The sequence below is a fragment of the Echeneis naucrates genome, chromosome 1, assembly GCF_900963305.1.
Source record: "Echeneis naucrates chromosome 1, fEcheNa1.1, whole genome shotgun sequence".
NCBI classification, from domain to species: Eukaryota; Metazoa; Chordata; class Actinopteri; order Carangiformes; family Echeneidae; genus Echeneis; species Echeneis naucrates.
Genome location: NC_042511.1, coordinates 3,197,892 through 3,224,287, shown reverse-complemented (window position 1 = coordinate 3,224,287; position 26,396 = coordinate 3,197,892). Strand labels below are relative to the sequence as shown.

General features: G+C 43.7%; 1 protein-coding gene across 2 annotated transcripts; it reads right to left on the bottom strand.

Moving 5' to 3' along the window:
* Window positions 1–20,860: 20,860 nt before the first annotated feature.
* On the bottom strand, window positions 20,861–26,016 carry LOC115044522 (dnaJ homolog subfamily A member 3, mitochondrial-like). Of its 2 annotated transcripts, XM_029503595.1 has the most exons (12): window positions 25,809–26,016; window positions 25,224–25,360; window positions 25,019–25,102; window positions 24,695–24,907; window positions 24,159–24,311; window positions 23,838–23,985; window positions 23,610–23,674; window positions 23,389–23,517; window positions 22,742–22,857; window positions 22,364–22,458; window positions 22,060–22,237; window positions 20,861–21,879 (listed from the first exon to the last, which is right to left on the bottom strand). In XM_029503595.1, the coding sequence occupies exons 1-11, from the start codon at window positions 26,014–26,016 to the stop codon at window positions 22,074–22,076; spliced, it is 1,512 nt and encodes a 503-aa protein (XP_029359455.1). In that variant the 3' UTR covers window positions 20,861–21,879; window positions 22,060–22,073. The 2 variants fall into 2 exon arrangements, with proteins under 2 accessions (XP_029359455.1, XP_029359463.1); XM_029503603.1 differs by lacking the exon at window positions 20,861–21,879 and having other exon boundaries at window positions 22,058–22,237.
* Between the last annotated feature and the right edge of the window lie 380 nt (window positions 26,017–26,396).

Genomic DNA, 26,396 nt, shown 5'->3' with positions numbered 1-26,396 from the left:
ACACGAGCTTATTCTATTTATCTATTTGTTTTTGTTTTCCGATGGGGGTCTCTTCCCACGATCCGGTTGGGAGAGAGCCAGGAGGACGGAGCTCCACGGCTGTCAGCGAGGAGGAGGAGGGAGGAGGACAAGTGTCACTAATAGACGTCTCCCTTCACCCCGAAGCAGTCCTAACCACCGACAGACACACACACACACACACACACACACACAGTCAGCCAGTGACTTCATACATTCATCTCTGAGCCAAAACCCAACTGGCTCCAACTCATCACCCCCTCACCCCGTCTCCATAACGACAATATTTCAACCGTAATTATAAAACATTTCCAACAATGCCCTGAAATCCATCACATAATGAATGACACCGGAGGGAGAAATCATGATGCAAACTATCTGAATAAATAAAACGTGTGCACAGTCGGCAGGAAACAATTACAAACACGCAACAGGACAGAAATGTGTTTTTAAAAATGTCATCAACCTTCATTTTGTGATTGAGTGGGCTTTGGCAATGTTGTAATTAGAGCTAAACTCTGCGGTTCCTCCACAACTAATTCTAATTTCATGCACATTTCACTCAGATTTCTGAAGAAAACATATACGATAAACTGGTAGATTTAAAAAAAAACAAAACAAAACAAAACTATTTGCTGATGCACAGTTTGCTAATTCTAATCATTTTCACCATTTAACATCATGAAATGAGACGTTTTCCTGTTTTCCAATGCAGCAGAATGACAAGATATTAAAATGAGATGAAGCCTGAAGTCAGCCGGCTGCCTGAGTTCACTGAAATGTGCCAAAGTTCTCGGACATTTACTTCTTAATTACACGCACAGTAAAGTGGATGCCAAATCATCATCAAGTTAAAACCACAGTTTATTTGCCTTACAGCAGACCGCTGGGTGGCTTTTCAGCTTCCCACTGTTGTGCTTGAGTCCGCAGAGGAAACACTTGGATATTTACTGAGGCAGACAGGTTAAGTGCTTCTTGTGACCAGTAGCTAATGTGGGAATGACTAAGCGGGTTGGAAGACCAACCGCTGGAAAGTAAGTAACTTTCCCCACACGTTGGCTTCGGCCCGAGAAAACCTGTGGGCTGAGGTGTACGGGGGAAGTTAATTCACTGATTTGTAGTTAAGTTGGTTCCCATCGAACTCCTCGTCCCGTAAGATTCAGTGAGATCAGATTTATTCATGCCAACAGGCTGATTGGACATTTTCTCTTTTTTCTTTCCCCTCACACTACGAATTGAATCATTTTATTATAATCTATTAACTCTACTGCAAGTCTCGAATTTACAACAGTTTGCTTTTGGATTGGGGTGGGGGGGGGGGCAACATGTGTGATATATTGCAACCACATCATTTCAGTCTCATCAGCTTCCAATCTGTCTTGGCCAGGTCGAACGGATAAATCTATTAGTGTTGTTTATGAGCCCCAGCCCACAGATAATGGATGAGCTATGAGGAGAAGGAAAAATCGGGTCGGGTGGGGGGCTGAAAGTGGAGGTGGAGGGTGGAGTCCAAATTCAGATGGGACATTATCATAGACCCAGAACAGCGACTGGAACAGAGGAGGATGAAGGAAAGTCCCGAAAGGTGGAGATGAGGAGGGAGAGAGAGAGAGAGAGAGAGAGAGAGAGAGAGAGAGAGGCAGGAAGGAGTGAGTCAAGTCTTGTTATTGTTGGAAAAGGAGAAGGGGAGAAATTGCGTGTGTGTGTGTGTGTGTGTGTGTGTCTGTATGCACGTCTCTTCTGCTGCCTGTTACCTGATACTATCTACTGTTGTTGTAAATCTCAGACATGTGCTGAAAGAACTGCAGACTGAACATGACAAACACTAAATATTACAAATCAAAGGCACAATTCTCCGAACAAAAGGAAATAAGAAACATCATTTTCACCTCTACACACGATTGGTTTGGGAAAAAAACTTTTAGCTGTCCTGCAGCGAGTCACAAGTTTAGAATATCTTTTGCTGAGGGGTTAAGAAGGTCGATCTGTTATTTTAATCCTCCACCAAATAATTTCAAGCCTCAGTTAAGGTCCAGATTATGTCATGAGCTGAAGGACGGCAGCGTTAAAAGATGCTACACTGTTTGTTGGGCGTGACGATCAGGGACGGTTTAGGTCGAGCAGTGTGAGGACAGATTTATATGGTACGTACAGAGGGAAAGATACCGAGGAGGAAAAGCTGAAGGTCTTGGAGACGATTCATGAATACGATGAGAGAAGACATGCAGGCGCTTGGCGTCACAGACAAAGATGCAGAGAAGCAGACGAGTTGGAAACAGATAATCCATCGTGGCGACATCTACAAGGAGTTGTCACATAAGATTTATGTTGCTCAGACTCTGTGGATGATTGTAACTCTTTAGAGTTGTGTTGTGATTATAAAGAAACTGTGTGGGTTGATGTTTCCGAAATATTCATTTTTTATTTATTTTTTTTTTACTGGACTGTCTGCAGCAGCGAAGAAGAACGAACACTCTTCTTATTTTGTCATATTTTTTTGAAACATTGTGAAAACATCAACGCTCATGTTGTGACTAAGTTGTTCAAGTCAGACATCCTTCAGCGTGTTGGTCATGCAGAACAGATGATCAAATGTTTGATGTAATTTAATTCAACCTCGATGATTAGTGCAGAACACAAAGTGTCTCCTTTACACGTGATGTCCCGAGTAAAGGAACATGTTGCTGGGAAGTCTGCGTCCGACCGGCTGTTTCATCGAATAAAACTGTGGCTCATCACAAACATTCAGATGTGCCGCTTCATGAATCAGGAGAGGTGTTTATATTTTTCGAGTTCCTCAACGGTTTGTTCCATTTCCAGGCTAATTTTTCCAGTTAGATTCAGAAACAAACACATGGAGCAATGAAAAGAGAAGAGGCAGGCAAAAAAAAAAAAAAAAAAAAAAAAAAAAAAGCTGCAGCGGTTATGGAAAATGTGGTTTTTATTCTTTGCAAAAAATAAAATAAAAAATACACATCTGTTTCACGGCTGTCAGATGGAACTAACCGAGGTTCAACTTTAACTTAAAGCATCCATCAGGACATAACATTCGACCAAAGTGGTTGTTACTCCATCGCTGTGCTGTTACCCGAAAACAGACTCCACTTGCTGGGCTGTAATTGATGAACTGTCTCAGATAAAGACCAGCAATTAAAATTCTGCCTCTCCAATGAGGCTCAGAAAACCACCAGCAATTATGGGTCCGATCCTTAGGGGGACAGAAATGCTGGACCCGGGGTGAAGACTAGAAGTGGGCTTGGTTAGGGGTTCGGGTCAGTACCAGTGTGTCCTCCCAGTAGTCACAAGCAAGAAAAACGAATGGTCCGCTCTGTTCCAGGTTATTTGTCGGTGCTGTATTTGAACTAACTGCTCACATCAAGTTAACCGTTAACTCTCAGAGCATATTAGTGAAGTGAATTAACCGAAACTAACGCAGGACTGAATATATTACTGTGATAGTGAACCTCACACCTCCTGTAACAGAGCCGGGGCAACACCAGACTGTTCCTGTGCATACAGTGCATGTATAATTAATAATAATGTATAATTAATGTGTCTTTTATTCACTGTGGAAATTTCTTGTATCGGCCGGTGCATTCGTGATTACACGGTCCCTACTTTCATCTGAAGCAGGATAAATGTGTGTGTGGGTGGTGATCAAGTGAGCTGAGGTGAGATCCAGCCCGTGTTTCCTCCTAAGCTGCTAAAAATACCTGTTTGTGTGAGAGCGGACGGTCCCGTAAGGCGGGTGGTCCGTGCTGCTTTTCTCACCCGTGTTGTCTTTCAGCAGCTGGCAGCTGAATCACTGCTGCTCCTCTCAGTTCTGACCTGAGCATCTCCACAGAAGGTCCCTCGACTGCTGACGGCTTTAGTGCTCACTGTATAATTTGTGTATTCATTTATTTATTTTAATTTTTTTTAAGAAGGGGGAAAGTCATTATTGTTGACAAACAAATCAGCACGGACTGTGTTTAGGAAACTAGCTGTTTGTGATGAGAAGATATAGTTTACTTAGTACGCAAATTAGAAATTTACAAGACCAACTAGCAGCTATTTGGTTGTGAGGGTTGTTGGAGGCAATCCCAGCTCGCCCTGGGTGAGGGGGGGGCGGGGTCAGCCTGGAGAGGTCACCTGTCCATCACAGAGCCAACACACAGAGACAGACAGAGACCAACAACCGCTCAGACTCACACTCAGGCCTGCAGACAGCTGTTAACCACGATGCCTTTGGACAGAGGGAGGAAACCCACACAGACGAGGAGAACGTGGAAGCCCCACACTGAAAGGCCCCAGGCCGGGAACCTGCAGGGCAACAGCACTAACCACTATGCTGCTCCATGAACCAAACAACAGAGGCATATTTCTATTTTGAAGGAAAACTCAAACTAAAACCAAAAACCTTAGAGGGCACATATCCTACGGTTTGTTTTGTCTTTGTAACAAAAACTGGCCCGATGGAGTTAATTTCTTGGCAACACAACGAAAAGGAAAAGAAAAGAAAACACACTGCGGCAAACAGACAAAGCTTACTGATGACACTGCTGCAGAATGAGGCGACACACAGACTGCAGCTATTTTCATCAGGATTGATTCATTCACAAACAAACTGTTTCTACAAGTCCGTGAATTAAAAGGCTCCAGCGTGCTGTTATTACGAAGTTATTGGTTAATGGGGTGTAAATTTAACACGCAGTGTGGGACAGTTTTAAAAATGAGAAGGAAGCCATTCAGAAGGAAGAGCAGAGATTTAAACGGATTTGGTGCAGAAGTGAGAGAAAGGGCGGCTTGACATCTATAACCGCCAACAAGATCTAAATGGGCATTAAAGTGCATCAAAGTCATTAGAGCTCTCTGAAACGGAGACCGCTGACCAACACTGGGAATGTAAACAGCACCGCTGGCAAACTGTTCATTACGCAACTGGCATGCTAACGAGAGCCGTGGACGAGTCGACAATGTTTCGATGGAATCGCTAACTGAACCACGCTGGCTTTAATTCATCAAGTATAGTTTTTCACTGAGAAAGCAGAAGCTTGTCCAGCGTCACCGCACATTTATCACTCTGGATGCTGTTCCTCTGTCAGCAGCCGAGCAGGAGGACTTATTTATCTCGCACCCTGAACACTTGTCATCAGAGAAGCAAACTGTCTGTGTGCGCTAAACGAAACACAGGCTGCTGGAGCTACGTCAGTTTCCAGTCCGGATCGAACTGGGAGACTCCTGTTGATGTGGTTGATGTTGGTTGTTGCTATGGAGGGTCACGTCATCAGCCGGCAGCACCTCATCAGACTTTCCACACTTACTGGATTTCACATTAAATGCATTTCATTAACTTCTATATGTGCTCAGTGCGATGGAGTGATTCCAGTCCAGCTTCAAGCACCGTTTAGGTAGCGCGTCCCCGCCCCCGGATTCGACCCGTGGGAGAAGACCAGCAGCAGCAGCAGCAGCAGGCACGCCGGACCGTCTTCATCATGCTAACACCAACAAATACACAGTGGAGGTTGTGGAGCGGTCACGGTTAAAAGAAACAGCATCGGTTTCACATGGGAAACAGACAGCCTGTGTTTTGTTGACCCATCCATCCACCCCCATCCTCCCAACACTGCGGACGGTATCAGCCATGATACCTCATCACCCAGCGTCCTCCTCTCCTCCAGCCATAATTACCACGCAGTCTAATTAAACTAGATGTAACGAGGCGGTCAGTCTACACGTGAAGGTGTTATTTCACACTCTGTGACTCAGTTCATTTCTAGTATTGAGGATCAAAAATGTTGAGAACGGTCTGAACCAGACTGAACTTGCCATCCATCAGAGCGTTGTCGTCATAATGGGCCAGACGGCAGCTAAAACGGGCCACAGTGCAGTATCCTCATCCATGATTCTGATTAATATACACATCAGTGGACGCTTGTTTGAGCTCCACGAGGAAGTCGGAGAACCCAGAAGAAACCGAAGGAGGTGCAGAACGTGGAGGACGTGTAGACGGCACAGAGAGAAGGCCCAGGCAGATGTAGACGCCTCCTGCTGTGAGGTGACAGTACCATCATCCACTGCACCACCGTGACGCGGCCATTTAGCAGTTTACAGTAATAACACGTAGCCCGAGCACGTAAGATACCCCAGGAACTAAACACGTGATGTTAGAAATATCGAAATCCATGAAGATTGTTGAATGAGTCAGGAATGAAAACCTGAACCACTTCGGGGTTCAAGGTTAAAGCTACATTTTTTAGCCATAAATTCTGATTCTTATGTTTATTAAGAAAGTGATTTGGATAAATTGTTTACAACTTATCTTGTCTGTCAGTCTTTCCAGGGTGAAACCTTAACATAATACTCTACTTTTGTCTTATTTAGAAGATGATTCATGTTACCAAAGATTTAATTAGATAATTAATCATGAAAGATGAAGGCATTTAAAGAAATGGAGTGTCTAAAACATTGCTTTGTCAGTCTGTCAGCACTGACTCCTTGCCCTTCTCGTGAACTGGACATTTCAATACTTTGTGTGTGTGTGTGGATGTGGACATGAGTTAGTGGATAAACACACACACAGTGACCACATGTTTAAAGCAGACACACACAATAAACCCACGCCCGTCATATGATAGATGACGAGTCTTTGTGGAGAGGAAATGAGTTGGATCAGTCACAGAAACAGGCCTGTTACCACGTGAACACCCAAGGTAAACACACACACACACACACACACACACACACACACTATGTAAGTATGTAATCAAATTCTGATGCTTCGGGTTTTCAGGTGGGTCACAGACCGACTCCCCTCGTTGTCCTCTACTGAACCATGACTTGCATGTTTGTGTGTGTTAGTGTGTTGTGTGGAGCCACGTGAGAGTGATTGAACCTGGCAGGAAAGGTTGGCGTGGAGAAAAGGTGCAGAGAGAGCCAGAGTCCAGGGAGGTTTACCAAAGAAGGGAAGAAACATGGGCAGAGTGCAAGAAAGAATGAGATGAAGAGCGGCGGAGGGCAACGGTCACATCTGGCCAGAGTTAGTGTGTTAGTGTGTTAGTGTGCGGGGAATGGATGGACACACACTTTCATCCATGTTATTGCATCAATGTTGTCTCCTCTCCAGAATAATCTCACACACACGCTGCAGCTCAGCTCTGTCACATACTATAGATTTCCACATACATGAATCATTCAGCCTTTTCACAATAAATAAAGCACACGGTCATCAATCCGTCAAGCGCTCAGTACAATCTGCTGGCAGATTCCCTGAGGATTGCTCGGTTCAGCAGGAGTTCAGAGCGAGATCGGGCTAAAGTCTCGACCGATTCCAGGAAGCATTAAAACTGACCGCCGAATTAATTTTAAACTTATGAGAAGCACTCTGATAAGAACAGGTTTGGTTTTTGTTTTTTTGTTTTTTTCTTTAGCTCTGCAGGTTTCATGACATGTATGAGGCCACATGAGTGGAAAGGCTGAGTTCAAACACCAGGCCGCCAGAATATGGGATGCTCTCCTCTGTCCTCTGCAGACAGGTAGGTGTGAATGTTTGTTGTTCGTATTCATCAGCCAAAGAGCCGTATCTTGAGTTTCTAGTGTCTCAGCGCTCTCACCAGATTCTCAACATACACTCGCAGACGATATGACTAAAAATCTTAGCGATAAAAACTCACAAAAATCATTTGTGATGATTTGAGAAACTGTTAAGAGAGCGAGCTGTCAACTGAAGAAAAGAAACATGTATGAGCTAAACCAAATGACACATTCTGCCGTTCCTTAGTTTAAACACAAAGGTCACCTCTCTGAACATGTCTGGGTCATTTGGGCTTAAAGTGACGTGGACAGTAAGATTTATTTTAAGAGTTCCTCTTTCAGGCCTTGCTAATTGACTGTTGTCTCTCTGTTTCCACGCAGAGCTCGACACGCCGCAGACCGAACACCTGCAAATCCACCTGGAGGGGATCATAAATTATCGTCGGCAAACACGCTGTTACAGCAGCGTCCTGATTCCCACCTGCGTGTAATCTCGCACCAAATGAGCTCTGGATTGTGTGGTTTGAGCAAACACATCGGCACAACACAGCTTGGTAAGCTCAGCGTGGACACGTCGTAAAACCTTTCAGCGCACTGAGCTCCTGTCGAAAGCTGTGAGAGCTGACGTTTACAGCCGACTGATCTGCTGACACACAAACACTGCTGAGTTATTGCTGGACAGCATTTGTGCAGACCTGGTGTTTGAGTAATAGAGCTAGATATCCCAATTACTCTGCAATTGGTCCCATTAAATACACATTTCTTTTTTCCCCTATCTTTTTGACCCCTTGACCTCTGAATTTATTTACAGTTATATAAAAAAAAAATTATTTTTTTGTGTTCTCCTTCAAGCAGATGCTTCATTAACTGGAGATTGTTAGTTAGATTATAGTACTTAGAGTAAATATACATTTAGCTTTGAGGCAAATAAGCAACAATGAGCAATAATGAGCCGTCCTATGAGAAACCAGAGCTTGCAAAAGGTTTGTGGGAGTTCAGCAAATGCACCAAACCGGCATTTAGGGAATAAATACACTATCTCTGCTGCATTCTGAATGGAGGCGGTTGGTTGATTAAATCTAAAACGTATTCAAATTATGATGTTTTCTTGAAACAGAATCCACATCACATGACACACACACAACTCTGTATGGCACAGGCTTACTCAAGGGTTTGAGGCCAATCTGTGACAATCGGCATTAAGGGGTTAACGTGGAAAAGGAAAAACAAAACTGTCCCGGCTTGTCAAAAATCAATCTCGCCCGGTCCTGCGAGACCCAGTTCTCTCTAATTCATCTGTTGGTTCTGTCAAACTGCGTTACGGTTCCTTGTGGTTGAAGCCTTGCATTTTTCAAAAGCTGAGAGCTAAATATGTAAAAATAGACGCTATTTTTGCAAATCTGTAACACAACTGTTTCTCATTACAGATGATGAAGTGGTCTTGTAAGTGCAGTGATACATGAGGCAGCAGGAGACTTGGAATTGCAAAATACACCAGAGTCATAGATATGGTGGGGTGGTGGGGGGGGGGGGGGGGGGTTAAAAAGGACAAAAATGAACATTGCAGGCCAGGTTTCCTGTTGCTTTCCAAAAGCGGAAAGGTACTCAATGTCCAAAAGATCTGCTATGACTTCAGAGAGACAAGAGACCAACCAAATCTCATGTTCACATCTCGTGATTGCAGCAACAAAAACGTTATCCCAGTTGATTCGAGGCAGAACTTTGGCAGCATTTCCTGAAAGTCTGAGCTGGGAAGGTCTAAATGCTGGTCAGCCCCGAGGCTTTAAATCAGGGTCAAAGTTGGAGTGTGCAGACGTTGTTTAAGGAGTTACTTTGGGGTGAAGTTTCTTTATTCGGCCTTTCCTGCATTCAGTCTGTCTTTACTTCCAGCTGTGCTGTTGTGAGCTGTGGTGAGTAATTAACATGTGGCCTTTGCACACTCCGTTTATCGAGCCAAAACCATCCGCTGCTGGGAGTTGGTGGAATGTGAACCGTATAAACAAATTATGAAGCGTGTGCACGATTGTGTGTTTCTCTTTCCTCTGTATGTGCCGTTGAAATGATCAAGACTTCTGTCATACGAGGGCCCGGCGCTGCAGTGTGTTACGGAGCTGACTCTCTTTCTGCTCTCTCGTGCGGTAACAGCTGTGTGTTATAAGACGCATAAGTAAAATAAACCTGCACATTTTTCTGCCCTCTCATCCTCTGTTTTCTTTTCTCCGGTTCTTATTGTAGCGGTCTCCTACATCAACACCTGCCGTTTGCTTTTAGTGTACACGTCCACATAAACAGGTACATGCGCTGTTGGCGTGCCAGTGTCGTCCTTGCAGGGCTCAAAGGTTGCTATGAAACCTAAAAACTTACAGATCTGTCACTTCTGTGATGACACATGATGTAATTCTAAACATCATAGAGAAAACGTCCTGGCAGCTTCGAGGGGCAGCACAGCAGCACAGTGAAGGTTGCAGGTTGGGTTCAGTTCTCTCTGTTCCTGTGTGGGTTTCCTCCCTCCGTCCAAAGACATCATGTTTGGGTTAACTGCTGACTCTAAACTGTCTGCAGGTCTGAGTGGTTGTTGGTCTCTGTGTGTCTATGTGTGTTGGCCCTGCGAGCCCAGGGTGAGCTCCCCCCATGAGCAGTAATTTCTTATTTTGTCGTTCATCTTGTTCTTTGAAGGAAATGGAGACTCCAGGTTGTAATCAGGATCTCTCTGTCTCAGCGCTACAACGAACGCCCACTTTTCCCGTCTCTCCTCATTCCCACTCACTCATCTCACCGAGTTACTCCCCCTCCCTCCGTCTGCCTCCTCACTCCTCACCCCCCCAGCTCCACCTTCTTGTGTTTCACTTAACAGGTCCCAAAGCAGAACGGCAGAGGCGGTGGAGAAATGTTGAAATGTTTGGGCCAGGTTACAGAACCTATTCCCCGGCCGCCTCCCTCCTCCCTCCTCCACCGCAGAGCGGTCTCTGCTGCCAGCACAACACAACACGGAGCAGCCTTCGACACACGTGTACGAACACTTCCAGTTAATCATGTTCTCGTTGATATGGGTGCACATGTAAAGGGTCATTTGTGGTCATTTCATGTGTTGAAAATAGGCTCAAAGAAAGAACACGCCGATTAACGTAAAGGCAAAGTCGGCGTCACTGAAACAGCGTCACGCTTATAACGACATACAATATACGACCAAAAAGCCAGCAGAAAGGAAGAACAACTGCGATAAATAAAAGGAAACTTCAGAACAGTCAAACAATGAAACTGGATTTGGAAAGTTGGGTCTTGAGATGGTGATGGTGAAAATGGAGACTATTCAGCAGCCAGACAGTCATTTCCTCTCTGGTGGAGGTGGTGGAGGCCAAAACCGAGCTACAAGGAGATTAGCTAGGTGTTTATATTCACCAGTCAGCCAGATAAAACGACTCCAAATGAAAGTTAGTCACGTTGTGTCTGCTGGCAGCTTCTTGGTTTGATAATATTTTCACCAGATTGACTGATTTATACAAATGAATGCTTCTGTATTCGAGCAGCGCCACAGAAGTTAAAACATCTATTATCAGGCTGCCAAAGAACGACCTCCGAGGTGTGAGTATGTGTAAATGGGGAAAAAAAAGACTGTCTGTGTTCAGTCATCAGCTTCTTCCTTCCCCGACTCCAGCCCCCCCCCCACAATGTCAACATCTGTTTACATTTCACCCAAACAAAAGCAGCGCCGTGCTGCGATAAAGGCAGACGTCTGCTGTAAACCTGACAGGAGGTGAGAGAGAGCAGGACCCTCTTAACCTCGTGTTGCTGCTACATGCACACACAGACAAACACACACACACACACACACACAATCACACACTCACTGAATGGCAAACAATAAAACCTCAAGTGCTTGGAGCGTTTGGATTTCCTGTGCCGCGGTGACCAAAGAGGCCGTCACAACACTGTCTGAACATTTCGGTCCCGCAGCCTCACCTCATCACACCTCGGACTCCTTCTACGTTGTTTTTAGGATTCACTGACAGCATGTTGGCAGTTTCAGGTGCGTCTGCATGCTTGTGGCCACATTTGTGTCAGTGGAAAACAGAGAACAGACAAAAATCAGGGGCTCGATAAGTTGTAAGAAAGATACACCGGCTGTGTGTCAATGCCCCATTCTGCCTGTTCAAACGTTTGTTGTTCAGGACAACGTTTTCAAATTCTGATCTTGAAAGCTGGCTATTTGACTTTCCTGTTGAAAAATATCCATGGACAGAGAACAGATTATTCTGGCAGCCCTACAAAGTTCTGAACATTCAAAATTTCACTTTCAATTTGTTATTTCAACAATGTTCTTGGGGGCCGCCTCTCTACGAACCAAAAAAAGCAGCATTACCACACGTCATGGCGCAGTAGTGGGAATGATGAGTTTACTTTAAAGGGCCTGTAATTTAAAACAGAAACAGCCGACGCTGGTTAGTGGGAGGTAAAGTAAAATCAATAAAAACTTTTTTTTGCGCAAACAATGAAAATTCAATCATGAAGCACTTTGGAATCAAAGTCAGTTCAAGCAACATTTGTTTTTGTGGTTAAACACAAATCTGGTTAGATGGTGCATAAAACATCAAACGTTCGTGTTGAGTCTCACACATTAGAAAAACAGGGCCAACGCTGATTTTCATGCCTTTTTAATAATGTAGGTTTTGATGTCAGATAAGATGAACATGATATATCAAGCTGGTCCATTATTTGTTTTTAATAGAGCTATATTTTTGAATGAAAAAAAAAATTCTTTAGCTGTTCTGAATCTCAGAAGTGAAAATATTGTTTTATAGTTCATGTACACGCCCACTGATAATAAAACTGAGATCACCAGCGTTTCATTTTTGCCTCCGACTGTCGCGTGATGTACGGCTATTCAGTCGGAGTCAGAGGTTAAAGGTCACTTTCAGGGCTACAAAGTTGTTCAAGGTCAGGCGGCGCTGAACATCCAGTGCGATTCCCACGCTGAATTGTGTTTATTCAAAATGACCCAAAATACAACTTTGGTCGAGAAAAACAACTCAAATTCAAAATATGAACACAACTTGCTCTCCAGTTTAGCCAAAAGCTGCTGTTCTCACATGTCCTGAAACAAATTGTTTTCTATCAGGAAGCCTGACCTTCAATCTTCTTAGTTAACGCTAGAAAAAGACACAAATATACAGTGTAGGTAAGAGGCAGAGGGAGGAATAATGAGGATAGTAATATCTACAGAATAAGGTCACTGCAGTTAAGGACACTTCCCCAAACTGTCTCCGGAGCCTGAACATTTATATTCGTCCGCAGCCCAAATGAAAGAGCTCAAACGGCAAAATGAGAAAGTAAGTGAGCAGCCTTTTTACTGGCTATTCTGACACCTTTATCTTCAATAATCTATTCACAACAACACAGAGTGACTATTTCCATTCCAAGTAATTATAGACCCTTGTGTCTTTGCGCTTGCACGTTCCTGTAATTAAAGACAAAACGGGGACAAATCGAGGAATATTCCCATCCGAGGTCGCGAAGCGTTGGTTAGGACTGGCACATTGCTTCACTCTGAGTCCAGTAATTATCACAACAAAGTGGAGGGAAGCCCAAAGAAGAAGGATGATGAGATTAAAATAGATGGCAACAACTCGCTTTTCTTGAAAAACATGAGAATGAGTCTTGTTTTGGGATTTTTTTTTTTTTTTTTTTTTGATCAGAATACATGGTGCTGCTTCTTTTTTTTTTTTTTTTTTTTTTACATCTCACAGGCTCAACTCTTCTTCAAGTGCACTTCTGCGCTCTCAGTTTATGTTTTTCTCTTCGAGTTTTCTTGTTCAAAGAAGACAGAGAATTTACTTTCACATGCTGAGGTCTACAGCTCCATTAATCAGACAAACAAGCACCACTTTATAATCAGTTCAACGGGTGACAGGACATGAAAACTTTAAAGGGCTAGTCTGATACTGAAATACTGGAATTGATAGATTTTTTTTTTTGGACATCACAGTTTGACTCTCAGTTAATGGTTGATTTAAAACCAATTCTTAATTCAACAAGGACAAAATGGGAACCAGTTTCAGGCCCTTTTCCCAAATACGCTGACATGAGCTCATGTTCTCTTCAGTTCTTTGTGTTAAATAAAGGTCACTGGCTGAATGAAATCAGTATTGTGTGTGTGTGTGTGTGTGTGTGTGTGTGTGTGTGTGTGTGTGTGTGTGTGTGTGTGTGTGTATGTGTGTGTGTGTGTATGTGTGTGTGTGTGTGTGTGAATGGGTTAGGGTTTCACATGTGACGCATTGTGTTTTAGTCAGCTTGTTCGTGTTGGAGGTCTCGGAGTGAAGGTGCCAGTATTGGAGACTACTTTACATTCATCCTGCAAAGTTAATTTTCAAAAATGCTCAACTTCATAAAAGATAAACTCCAAAATATCTCGATTTGTTAACAAAACAACCTGCACAATGACCTTCGGGCTTCAATGTTTTGTTTTTTTTTTCCCTTCTGTGATAAAACAAAAAACAAAAAAACGGCAGGATAGAAATGAAGTCTCATGAGTAACTGACTCTCAAATCCAGAAGAAATTAAACTTTCCTCCCAAAGATTGACAGCGTTAAAGTCTCATGGGTTGCTCTTCGTTCCAGTTCAGTGCTGCCGCTGAAAAGTTTAACACAAGTCAAAAAGGAAAACCTTAAAACGGACGATTTCATTTCTGTCCCATCCATCAAAGATTGTCCAAAACGGCAGGACGCACAGATGTATCCATCTCTGAGGAGACTCCGACATCTCTTTCATTGTTTTTGACTTTTTTTATTATCTGTTTTCTAAATCCTAGCTCGTCCTTCCAGCTTTAGTTAGATTTTTTTCTTTCATTCTTTTCTTTGTTGCTTTTCCACAACTCCTCAAACGAAAGCAGCGTTAGCTTCTTGCCAGACTATCGTTGTCAGTAATTTGTTCTTAATTGGCTTGTCCTGGTTAAATAAATGTCTATTGGAGCAGTACCACACCTGCAGCCTGGGAGCAGTCAGACTGGGTTGGGCTGCGTTCCTGACCCAACACAACACTTCTGGCTCGTTTCAGAGATGTAAAAATCAAACGGACCCCACCCACACAGCTCGCTGCCAAAAACGTATCCTACGGCCGCGTCTCTCTGCCAGAATGAAGATATTTTTAATGTAGAGTCGGCGCTATAAACAAGAAGGTGTTGTATTCCTGTTCAGGCGCGCTGACAGCTTATAGAGTTTCGCAGCACATAAATAACAGTTAAAAGGCATTAAGGCCTCCGTCTGAAATGGCGTGCATTTATTTGTGAATGGGCAGCAGGGATGAGCGTTTTATAACCCTAACGTAGCCGGAAGTCATCATTTAAAAACAGAATGTCCCATCAAAACGCAAAATCAAGATCAGAGATGTTATAATATCACACTGACAGATATTTTGAATTAGATGAGAAGATGTGACGTCATTCGACAGCTTGGCTGATGGCTGAGCTGAGCTATCTGCCAAAGAAAGCGACATGAAATGCATTTATAACTGATCCCACTGCAGCTGTATCAGGGTTGGATTTAATTTTTTTTTTTTTTCTGACGGTGGGTTTCAGATGCTACATTTCTACGGGACCGCTGCCTCTATATGTGAGTCTGAATATAAATATTTTATGTTTTGAGGGCCTAATAGATCAAAACTACAGCTCTCACACACACACACACACACACACAAACATCCAGATACCACAAGCCCTCCTTCGACCAACAGTCAGATTAACCAGAATACTTCATGCTGCGCTTGTTGCTGACCACGCTGTTAACGCTGATTTATAGCAGGCGGGGTTGTTTGCCATGAGGCCGACAAAAACCACCGGAGGAGACCGACTGGGAGAGCGAGTGGGTGGAAGAGATCATGGGAGATATTTTCCTTCACCAAATGATTAGTGTGTCTGTGTGTCTGTGTGTGTGTGTGTGTGTGTGTGTGTGTGTGTGTGTAACACGGTCCAGTTTCTCTCAGGGACTGATTCTGACGATATTCAGTTTCTGGCACATGCAGGGGTGCTTGTAGGAACATACAGGCACATGATTAATCTGCTGCACTGCTGAATGCTGTTTTCAGGCACACTCAGTTTGTGTCTGAATTTCATGTATTAATATTACAGTCATTTCATGTAAAACCTGAAACACTGATTTGTTGAAAATGTTCTGCCTTACAGATAATACAGATACAGCTCCAGTTGTGTAATCTATCGTTCACTCCACAACACTAACCACACTCCGATCACAGCCACAGTGTGTGTGTGTGTGTGTGTGTGTGTGTGTGTGACATACACACACACCTGCCTCAGTCCCGTTCCAAATCATTTTAGCACATTTCGTTTTTGGCCTAATGGAGAGTCTCCCAGAGGCTGCTGCTGGTTTCATATAATATTCATCCAGCCTCGGGATCCCGTGATTTCAACCCCGTTATCCTCCTTTTCACAGCAGGGCTGTAAATCAGCCAAAAACCTCGAAGACGTGTGTTTTTTTTCAGGCGGGCAGAGTGGTAGCCGGGTTAAAGGCAAATGGGGCTTTTCAGTCAGCATTACAAATCAGACGGAAACGTCTGAAAAACATTACCAGGCATGAAGTCATCCATTTGTGCGCTATATGTCATTACATGTCTGTAATTGGGCGAGAGCTGGAGGAACGGGGGCCGAGCCGGCAACCTCTGGATTGATACGGAGAGGCCATGTGGAAAACATTTGGCAATCTGGTAATCTGAGACTGAATCTGGGGTCGGCCTTTTAATTGTTGGCGAGGCAAGGAACATCTCCTTGACCCCTGGAGATGGACATAAATATACATATGTGCACACACACACAGACACACACACAAATGCTGGTGTCAGCCCACATGCATGTGGCAGTGATCTGGAAGCCTAATTAGCAGAAGATGGGGGTGGAAGGAAGGGGAGGGTGAAATTGGACGAGAGGTTCCTCTGATTGAAGGGAAATGGGAAACAGGCAAGAACTGATGTTAGCCTTTAGCCTTCATGTACACACACACACACACACACACACACACACACACACACACAGTGAACGATGGTTACTGGACCAGTAATGAAATATCTCGGAGTTGGCCCACCGCTTGGTGCAGATCCATCCCCTGTGATTATGGCCTCCAGTCCCTGGATGCCAATATCCGTTGGTCCGAAAAAAAAAAAAAAGGAGCGTTTGGAGGCTGTGATTACAGAATGAATCATTGGCTAATCTGATTTGGATTAGTCACTCCTGCCTCTCTCTCTCTCTCTCTGCTCTGCTGCCTTGAATAACTGGTGTCATAAACCAGACCCTAAACTTTTTTAGGGTCTTAGAGTTTTTCAAGGCAATGCCAACAAATCAGGAGTTACAGGAGTCATACCTTCACACGGCGGTCTGTGGCAGCCGAGGTCGCGTCGTTTTGGTGGATTAGGAGAACCTGGTTCACGCTCCCAGTTAGGAGGACCCCCTGCGGCTGAACACCAAAGCAGAAAAGAGAAAATATGCATCAATCTTCAGATATCACCTAATCCTAATCGACAGAAAAACTGAAGGAAACATTCAAATCAAAAGCTCGCTTTACTTCCACTTTGCATCTTTTTTGCTGAACTCTGTTAGTTTGTGGCTGTTCTGGCTCTAGTGTCACACAGCTGAAGCATTGAAAAGCTTCAAAAAATCATCATCAACCACTGGAAGTGTGTTGATGCCTTTCTGGTTTTCCACCTGTGAGTCAGACGTCAGAAAGCAGAGACCGTTGGGAATCTCCCAGCGGCTGCCACAACGGATTAAACCCTTCCGATTGGTGTTCAGTACATTCAAATAAAAATGCCTCTCTGTGGTTTTTCTGGTTTTTTGGGGGTCATTAGCGTCTCACTAAAAGGATTATCTGTCATTCAGGTCTTATCCCCCAGCCTCACTTGCTCCCAGGGATGAGGAGGCTTAGGGTCCATCTGCAACCTCAAGTAAGAACGGGTCTGCCCAGCAGGAACAAGGCAGGCAAATCCCAGGCTTAGTGCTCTCCACATAAAACAAACCCCCTTTTCCCAGCGGACAGGCCGGCCGCACAGGCGAGCAGTCCTGGTAAAGTGGGCTCAGGACGGGCTGCCTCCGGGCAGCTCTGAGAATCGTATACATTCACGTCCTGCCACAGACAGACAGCTGAAATGTGCATTCAGTCGCAGCCTCTTTGCTCACACGGACATTCTCGCACTCAAAATGTAATTATCAGTCAGCCTGCATTAACACAAGAGCAGCCTGCGTCTGCGTGTCGCCTCGACACTCCACCTTTACCCCGTTTTTGTGTCGCCCTGTGAGAAGCTGTCAGCCTGTTTGTACTGTAACGCTAAAGTGAAAAACTCTATTATCACTCCACATGATGCCTTCTTACTTTTCCCAGTTACTCACAGCAACCAGCCGTCAGTCACACATGATTGGCAGACACGAGCTTTTATCTGTTTGTACAGCTAAGGGTCTATGTGTGTGTCGGCCAAAATGGCCACACAAGGTCAAATAGGCTGCTCTTTGCATTCAACGTTTAAATGGCTTTTATTGACTTCTAAAGTCTGTCACTTAATCATGTTGTGGAGGTCCTTGTCGTTTGTTCCCTCCTCAGTGTTTAACACAATATATGTATAGCTGCGGGTTTGAATATTGAGCTGTTCAGCAAAAGCTCCGGATCTCCTGAATCGCTGAGCTTTTCAGGAGTCTTTTTTTTTTTGTTTGGCACCAACCTGTGACACATTTGGAAGACTTTCAGCAGCCTGAACGGGTCAAAGATTACTTCAGAGGGACATTCAGTTCAGAAAGAGAAAACAGGAGAAGAGGAAAATTTCATTTTAAAGTTACATTTATTCAAATGTCAAGCTGCAGGGTTGAAGTTCTTTCCACCAAATATACTGCACATAGGTAAATAAATGTAAATGTAAATAAAAACTAACTGGAAACATGCACAGCCCATTTTTCTTCGCTCTATTACGTAAAAAAGAATAATAGATTCAAGAGATGTTGTGCGATATCACAGGGAAGTATATATATATCAGATTACACAATCAGCCAGAGGATCTTAATAATGAACAGGCGGCACAAGCTGCGCAAACATAGTGCTCATATTTTAGTTTCATGATGGGGCAAACAGTTTGTAATTCTGCGTTAACTCGTGTCCACACTGAGACCAACCACCAACATGGACGAGTAGTAAAGCTCAATATCATCTCACCTGTCTGTGTGATGCTAAAAGGCCCGGAGCTAAATTAGCACAGTGTACCAAGCTAATGTGTTATTTTCTGTCATTTCAGTCTGCATGCTTTCATCATCTCTTCACATTATTAACATCAAACACAAACACACACGCACACACATTCAATTAAACCGAAAATAAGTTCCATCTAATGCATTTGCTGCTTAAGTTCCATCTCATTTCAAAAAGTTTGTTTGTTCGTAGTACCTGCTGGGCATTGGTCCAGAGTGGCAAACAGGGAGTCGGAGCATCCAATTGGCTTTATCAGAGTGAGCAAAGACTGCACCATGTTGGCTGTTCAACGGGGGGGTGTGTTAAAGGCCATTTCATTTATTAAGAGAAATGTCGAAGAGACTCTCTCTGTCAGTCTGAAATGAGAGTGTAAAGGCGGATCATCATCAGAAGCGTCCTGTCACCCATAATCTGACACAACTTCTACTTTAGTATACGCAACATATTTATTCAGGTCCAGTGGAGGACCAGGTGTCACCTGTTTGTCTACTTCTACAGCATTTGTCTTTAGGGACACTCTTTTCTTTTATGTCTTTAAAACAGAGGAGGAGGAAGAAACTCAGTTTAGTCCTGGAAACAAAGTGGTTTTTGACCCTTAAAAGGATTCAGTCAGATGAGTAAGATGGAATATAGCAACCCATTCATCGTCAACAAACTGTAATGAGTGAGTTACAGTGAAGATGACATCATAATGAGGGGGAACGGTGGTGATCTGTAAAGGGAAAGGGAAGTGGGAAGCTCAGGCCGCCGTACGCCAGCTTTAAATCCGGCTACTGACGTGATGTCATCGCCTCGGTTTTATTCATGCACATTTTTTTTTAAGCGATACTCATTTTCTAATCTACACTTTCTGCTCTGAGCAAAGCCAGGATCAAAGTGGCTGCAGAGAAGAGAAGAGGAAAAGAGTCCCCAGATGTTTGGCCTTTTGTCAGGCTGCCTGCTGCAACTTCGGTGCAGTCCATCAATTCTGTGATTTATAAGCTCTGAGCGCATCATGTGAAAAACAACCAACACGGACGTGTCTGATCTCTGCGTCTGGGCATCAACACTGAGATTGGATTTAAAAATGGACACGGTCTCTAGGATTGGCCTGCAATGTCCCAACTTCTCGTGTAAAACCGTTGGATACACCCAGGGACGCAATTTGCATGGGGGATAAGGAGGTCATGACTCCTGAAAAAATTTGATTCAGCCAAAATAACCCCCCCAATATAATCACATAACTCGTGAATTAATAAAAATGTTTAACCCCCTGAATGGTAGACTCAGAGTTACACCCTTGGATACACCGGTCTCTGTGGTTGGTCGGGGGGTCGTCGGCGGGCTTCCTGGAGGAGGAGGAGGAGTAATGCATTCATTCTGTCTGACGACTGCGGCTTCAAACACTTTCTGTAATGAAACATCTCAGATAGGCTCTTATTTGTGTTAGGGACATCAAAAAAAAAGTTCTGCTTCTCATGCATGAATTAAAATGAATTTAAACTCTGGAGATGTCAGATAAGCAAATATGTACTTCTTCCGCCTGCTTCCAGAGAAATGCTCAGATGGAAGCTGCATGGAACACTGTTGTAAATAACACACAACTATGTGACCGAGCAGCAGCGACATCCTATATCCCTTTTTATTACATAAGCCCCACTTTAAAACAAACACGACTCTTAGATTGAGAACATACAGGAAAAATAAAAATAAAAAACAGCCACCGGCCAGTCCTTAATATAAATGTGACTCTGTATGAAATCATAACTCTCCCTTAGAGGCACCACAAGTCCTGTTTGTGGAGACTGACCACTTTCAGACTGAGCACAGTCGGAAAGCCCCCGTATGAAAAGCTCCCTGTGACCCTCACAAAAGCTTCTGTTCATGCGCAGCAGTTAACTGAGCGGCTGGAAACATCAAACAGTCGGAGGACTGGTGTGAGTGCGTGAGCAGCAAACAGCTTTGTCCAGTCCTGTTTGGTACTGAGGAGGGTTGACCTCGACACCGCTGACTCAACACTGCTGTCTGTTGTTTGGTCTCAGCATTACAGCTTAAATGTTCAAGGTTAGTTCCTAAATTTAGAACAAAAAAATCAATGGAAGCTGAAAAAAAAAAACTTTCCACACTTGAGCCTTTATTTAAACAGTTTTAGCAGTTTTGTTTCCGCACAGGGGCAACAAAACACAATGAGATCACCTAACAGCAACATAATGAAGATCAGGGTTTTCATTTTCCACTTGTTTTCCCTCCTTGAAATAATTTCCCTTCAGATTTGTCGGAGAGAGAATTTAATATGAAGAAAAAGGGTATTTTGTGAGAAAGTTAATGTCCTGTTTTTTCCCAGTAGGTCTCCTGAAGAGAACCGTGTCATTATGTAACAATTACAACAATAAAACTGAATCCTTTATTCAGCCAGCACACAGAAAACAGCAGAAATAGAGCAAATTGAGTTCTCACTAAATGCAAATAATCACTGACGGTATTGGCAGCTACTTTTACTGCTCTGTATGTTAAACTGTAGGTTAGTGAGCTACCCACATTTTAATATAATCAGGACCACATCCCAGAGCCCTCCAAAGTTGCATATCAGTTCTTTGTCAGGACACGATTACATCATTGTGGTTGTTACATATAACAACAATTAGAATTTACATCCTGAAACCAAAACAACGTGTTGCTTTTCATTCAGTTTCCAACATTACATGACTCTTGTGGCTATAAATTTTGCTCTCTGTTTTAATGGTTCTTACTTTGTTTTATTTGGTGCACACTGACTGGCTGAATCCGGAGTGGACCTGGTGGATTAGCAGTGATGTTTCAAACAGACAGGAGGATTATTGCACAATAGTCACATGTAGTCACCATCTTGTTTTCTTGCTCCTCTTCCAGCACATCTTGGTTTTTCTCAGCCCAGCACCTGTCAGCAGTGACGGGCCAGTGAGTGTGTGGGTGGGTGGACCTGACGTCTCCGTGGCCAGTTTGCCAACCGCAACTTCAATAATGTGTGACTTCATCAACACAAACACCACTATGCTGCTCTTTTTCCCCTCCTTGCTCAATCCCCAAACTCAGGAGGACACAGAAGGGAGCCTCTGTTTGTGGATTCCTTTTCTTCCTTTACCATTTTGTTGTTTTTTTTTACCTGTTAAAAGGGCAGAAAATGCATTCAATTAAATTCAACTCTATGTTCTTTAAACTGGAGACACATACCTGCAATTGTGGTATCTTAGTTTACCAAAGTGCCTGTTTAGATAAAGTCAAATATATTTAAGTTGAAGTCTCTTTGTCTATTTGGAAGGAGTGAAAAGTCTGAAGCTCACACCTGCTTTCTGAGTGTCAGCTAAACATTTTCTTTAGTTTAGAGAAGAAGCCTTCCTCCTCTTTCTGCTCCTGCTGCTCTTCCTTCTGCTCCTCTGAGCTGGTTGTCTTCGCACTAGATGCTGAAGTTCTAGTAGAAGTAGTAGAAGTAGTAGAAGTAGGAGTGCTGGTGCTGCCACCTCCTGGACACAGACACACACTGCATCAGCTCAAGTACTGCACATCTAACGGCGACATAAGACGTGACTGACTTTCTCTCTCTGGTGGTGTTTTGGAATGAATGGTGGCGTTGAACTTTTATCTCTGACCTGCAGAAGGAGTGAATCCGTTGACGGTTCCCTGCACGTCTGTCTCCTCCTCAGCGTAACTCAGCAGCAGAGAGCGCTGTCTTCGAGTCAGCTTCCTGCAGGACAGACACACTTCAATTACACAAACGGAGTCACTTAGCAGATGGCATCATTTATCTCACTTTGACTCGCACTGTCAGTCAAAAGAAATCTGACTTTAGACATCACGTGGAAATTTACTCAAAGATAAAGTGATCTACACAGTGTAACACGTCTGTGCTGCTGCCTGTCTTGGCCTGGATATTCTGGTAAAACTTTTTTTTATTATCCCAATGAGAGTGTTCCTGGTTAAATAAAGGTTTTTAATATGCATTTATAGGATGTTGTTTTATTTCTTACCTGGGCACTCTGATCTTGATGTGAACATAATGATCTCCATAGCTGTAGCTGTTCATCCTCCGAATGCCTTTGCCCTGGAGCCGGATCACCTGATCAGCCTGACAACTGGCAGGAATCTGAAAACATAAACCAGAAAAGAGTTTGAAACAGACAGAGATGTCTCCTGAAATTCTGCCAGCAGTTAATTAGAGAGAAAAAAAAAGGGCAGCATGATTGTTTCTGACTGAGTTTGCCCATTATGGAAAAGGAAAACTATAAAATTCAACCCTGGCTCATCACCACAGCTCAAAAGTGGGCTGTTCTGGTGTTCAGACGAACATCTCACGATGGTAATTATCGCTCTGATGCTTTCAGCACAGTTAAATAATTCATCCAGGGACAGGAAAATCAGGGGCTTTCCTGCTGTCTCCAAAATGTCCCCCGTTTGTCCTTCCTTTGGCATCATGGTGGCATCAGTGTTTGTTTTTCTTTCTGCAGCTGTTTTGCATTTTCAGGATTTTAATCAAGCTGATTCTATGCTTTCACTAATTCAGATATCCTCGTTTTGAAATGTGATTTCTAAATGAAACGACTCATCTATCTAAAAACAGAGATGTTTCAGTAGGAGTAATGTATACTAACGGTACTGCCTCCTGCTGCCTACTCACCACGATGCTGATATTTTGGTAGAGGCCCTGTGCTGTGGCTGTGCCCCCCAGGATAGCTTGAGCTATGGAAATTGGCACATCTGAGTGGATGTCTGCTCCGTTACGCCTGAACACTGGACTCCTCTGAACCTGAACAGAGACATTTTAAAATGTCATTAAACAGAGAGACTACCATCGTACATCAATAGGATGATGAGTAATGAAAAACACTAACAACCTACTCTGAATGTAATGAGGATTTCTCGCGTGCCTACTGCCATGCTCACTGTCTGACCATCTTCAACTCCTGTAGGAAAATATCACATACAATATTTTTGGCTCCATGCATTCGTCATCGCATCAACTTCCAAATGTAAGTCTGAACTTTTTCATGAGACTGAATTACACTGACCAAGAGATATTAAGTTGACAAAGTCGTGCATTAAATCTCTTTCAGGGTGAAAACCTACCGGCAGGTACAGGTACAGTCACCGTCTGCCTCTTCTTGGTCTGACCTGAACCTCGGCACAGAGTGCAGGGTGTGATTATGATGGATCCTTTCCCGCCGCAGCGTCGACAGGTGGAGCGCATCATGAAGGGACCTGTATTGATGGATTCCTGCAGGGGGCGACACAGACAGTGGTATATTGTGAAGAAGATGGCAGACAGCACAGTGTGGCAAAGTTCTGAGAAGAAGAAATAGAGACTGAGGAGACGAGTCACAGCTGTTCGAGATAAAGGCTGGTGTCCTTGCTCACTACCTCAGGTACACATCTGGCCGTCAGACTCACCATGCCCGTGCCGTTGCAGTAGTGACACAGTGACACCTTGGTGCCCGGCTCGCTGCCCTTTCCATCACATCTTGGGCAGGTGTCGTTGATGTTCACATTCAGCTGCTTATTCGCCCCCTTTGCTGCCTCTGTAAAAGTGAGCTCCATCACATACTGCGAAGAGAACAAAAGAAACTGACTGACTTTCACATTTATTGGATAAATGCTGACGAGAGCTGAAAACATCGTCAGAGCCCCCCCATACATTTACACCGTGGACTGATCTCCAGTGTGAAGAGCAGAAGAGCCAGATTCTGGGGCCATAAGACTGGAGAACTGTCAATAAGTAATCCAAACTCCCACAGGCCAACACAATGACACAAAACTGCTGATACTTGCATGTTTATTTCATGCATATTCAATACAAACCTTTTAACCTTATGCACCGTTTTTTACTTTTTTTTATTGCTATTTTCCATCCATCTAAAGTTTCACCAACATATGAAATAATGGCTTCTGGTTAAAGTATGGAAACAGCGACAGCTGCGAGTTCTCACCTCTGGCCTTTGTTCAAACATGCTTTGGAAATCTCCAAAGTTTCTCCCTCCTGTAAACTCTCCAAAGATCTTCCTGAAGAGCTCCTCAGGATCTATACTGGCCCCACCAGCTCTGTAGTATTGCTGCTGCTGGCCTGCTCCGGCTCGACCAGGGTCAAAACCAGCAGCTCCATATGTGTCATACTGCTTCCTCTTCACCTCATCACTGAGCACCTAAACACAAAAAGGACAAGTCTGGGGGTTTATCTCAAAAACAGAAGAATGTCATTGGATAATGCTACTAATCTTTTATCTTGCAAATAACTGATGAAATTTGTTTTGTACCTCATAAGCTTCAGCCAGTTTAGAAAACTTCTCTTTGGCCTCTGGGTCATCTGGGTTGGTATCCGGATGATACTTCTTCGCCAGCTGGTGAGTGGGCAACAAAAGATGTGTTGCTGCTTTATTCAAAAACTATTTTCAGCCATTTTCATCTCTTTTCAAAAGGGGGAAATGAGTGAATGATGTAGGCCTTAGCAATGTCCCCCACCTGGTAATAAGCTTTTTTAATGTCCCTCTGTGACGCAGTGCGAGACACACCCAAGACTTCATAGAAGTCCTGCTTGTTTGTCACCCTGCTGCTGGTGTGAAAGGAGCGGCAGGTGGCGACATGTGGGAATCTCACCCCTGCAGACATAAGACACAAAAAGGACTGTTAAATGTGGAGCTTTCCATTCAGTGACTGATGAAGTACCTCCAATGTTCAAAGAAGGGCCGTGTCTTTTCCCAGAGAAACAGAAGGAAGACATCAGGATACATCAGGATCAAACAGTCAGACACAGCTGAACTCCTCATAGCAGTTTTCAAAGAGCTTCCTCTCTTTGGTGCAATTCACATCACATCAACAGGATCAATCCAGGTGTTTCTTCACATCGTGTGTGTGTGTGTGTGTGTGTGAACACTGATTGTGTCAGTGTGTGACTGATGTAACAGGAGCCGGAGCAGCGATGAGGCGTGGATATTAGTTTAAAACAAAGAAATCCGCGGTTGTGTCGCTAAAAAGAAACAAGGACAGCGCAGATCGAGCAGAAAAGCGGCAGAGTGCTCCGGCTGTGCTAACAGTTAGCTCCCTCACCTGTCAGCCCGGTCAATGTCACGACACCTCCGGGTGTCCGGGAGCTCCGGCCGCCGGCCGTCTCTCCCCGCCGTGTGCCGGACACCGCCGCCGAACAACCTCCCCCATGTCCGGAGGAGGAGACGACGAGGAAACGGCCGCTCCGGAGTCCCGGAGGAGCCGAGGGGGCTAACCGGCGTGCAGCCAGCCGGGCAGCGGAGGACGCCATTTTCCGCGTCACTAGCTGCGTCACAGCCGCTCTGCGCATGTGTGAGCGCACCTACCAAAGTAAAAGTCTTGATGTGGTGTGACGCAATAAAACGAACTATAATAATAATAATAATAATAATAATAATAATAATAATTATTATTATTATTATTATTATTATTATTATTATTATTATTATTATTATTATTATTATTATTATTATTATTAATTATATATTATTATATATTATTATTATAATATTATAATTATTATATTATTATTATTACTGTTAACAGTATTAGTATTATCACCATTATTATTGGTATTATTATCGATGTTGGTGGGGGTGTCACCGTGTATAAATCAACAATGATGTATAGTCTTTATTTAAAGGAAGCACA

What these genes read in the sequence shown, in the direction of transcription:
- LOC115044522 (XM_029503595.1), bottom strand. Translation starts at nt 26,016, where the DNA reads ATGGCGTCCTCCGCTGCCCGGCTGGCTGCACGCCGGTTAGCCCCCTCG. An exon ending in AACTGGCTGAAGCTTATGAG is followed by an intron (nt 24,908 to 25,018) that starts GTACAAAACAAA and finishes TTTTGTGTTTAG; the next exon opens with GTGCTCAGTGATGAGGTGAA. An exon ending in ACTGCAACGGCACGGGCATG is followed by an intron (nt 23,986 to 24,158) that starts GTGAGTCTGACG and finishes CGCCCCCTGCAG; the next exon opens with GAATCCATCAATACAGGTCC.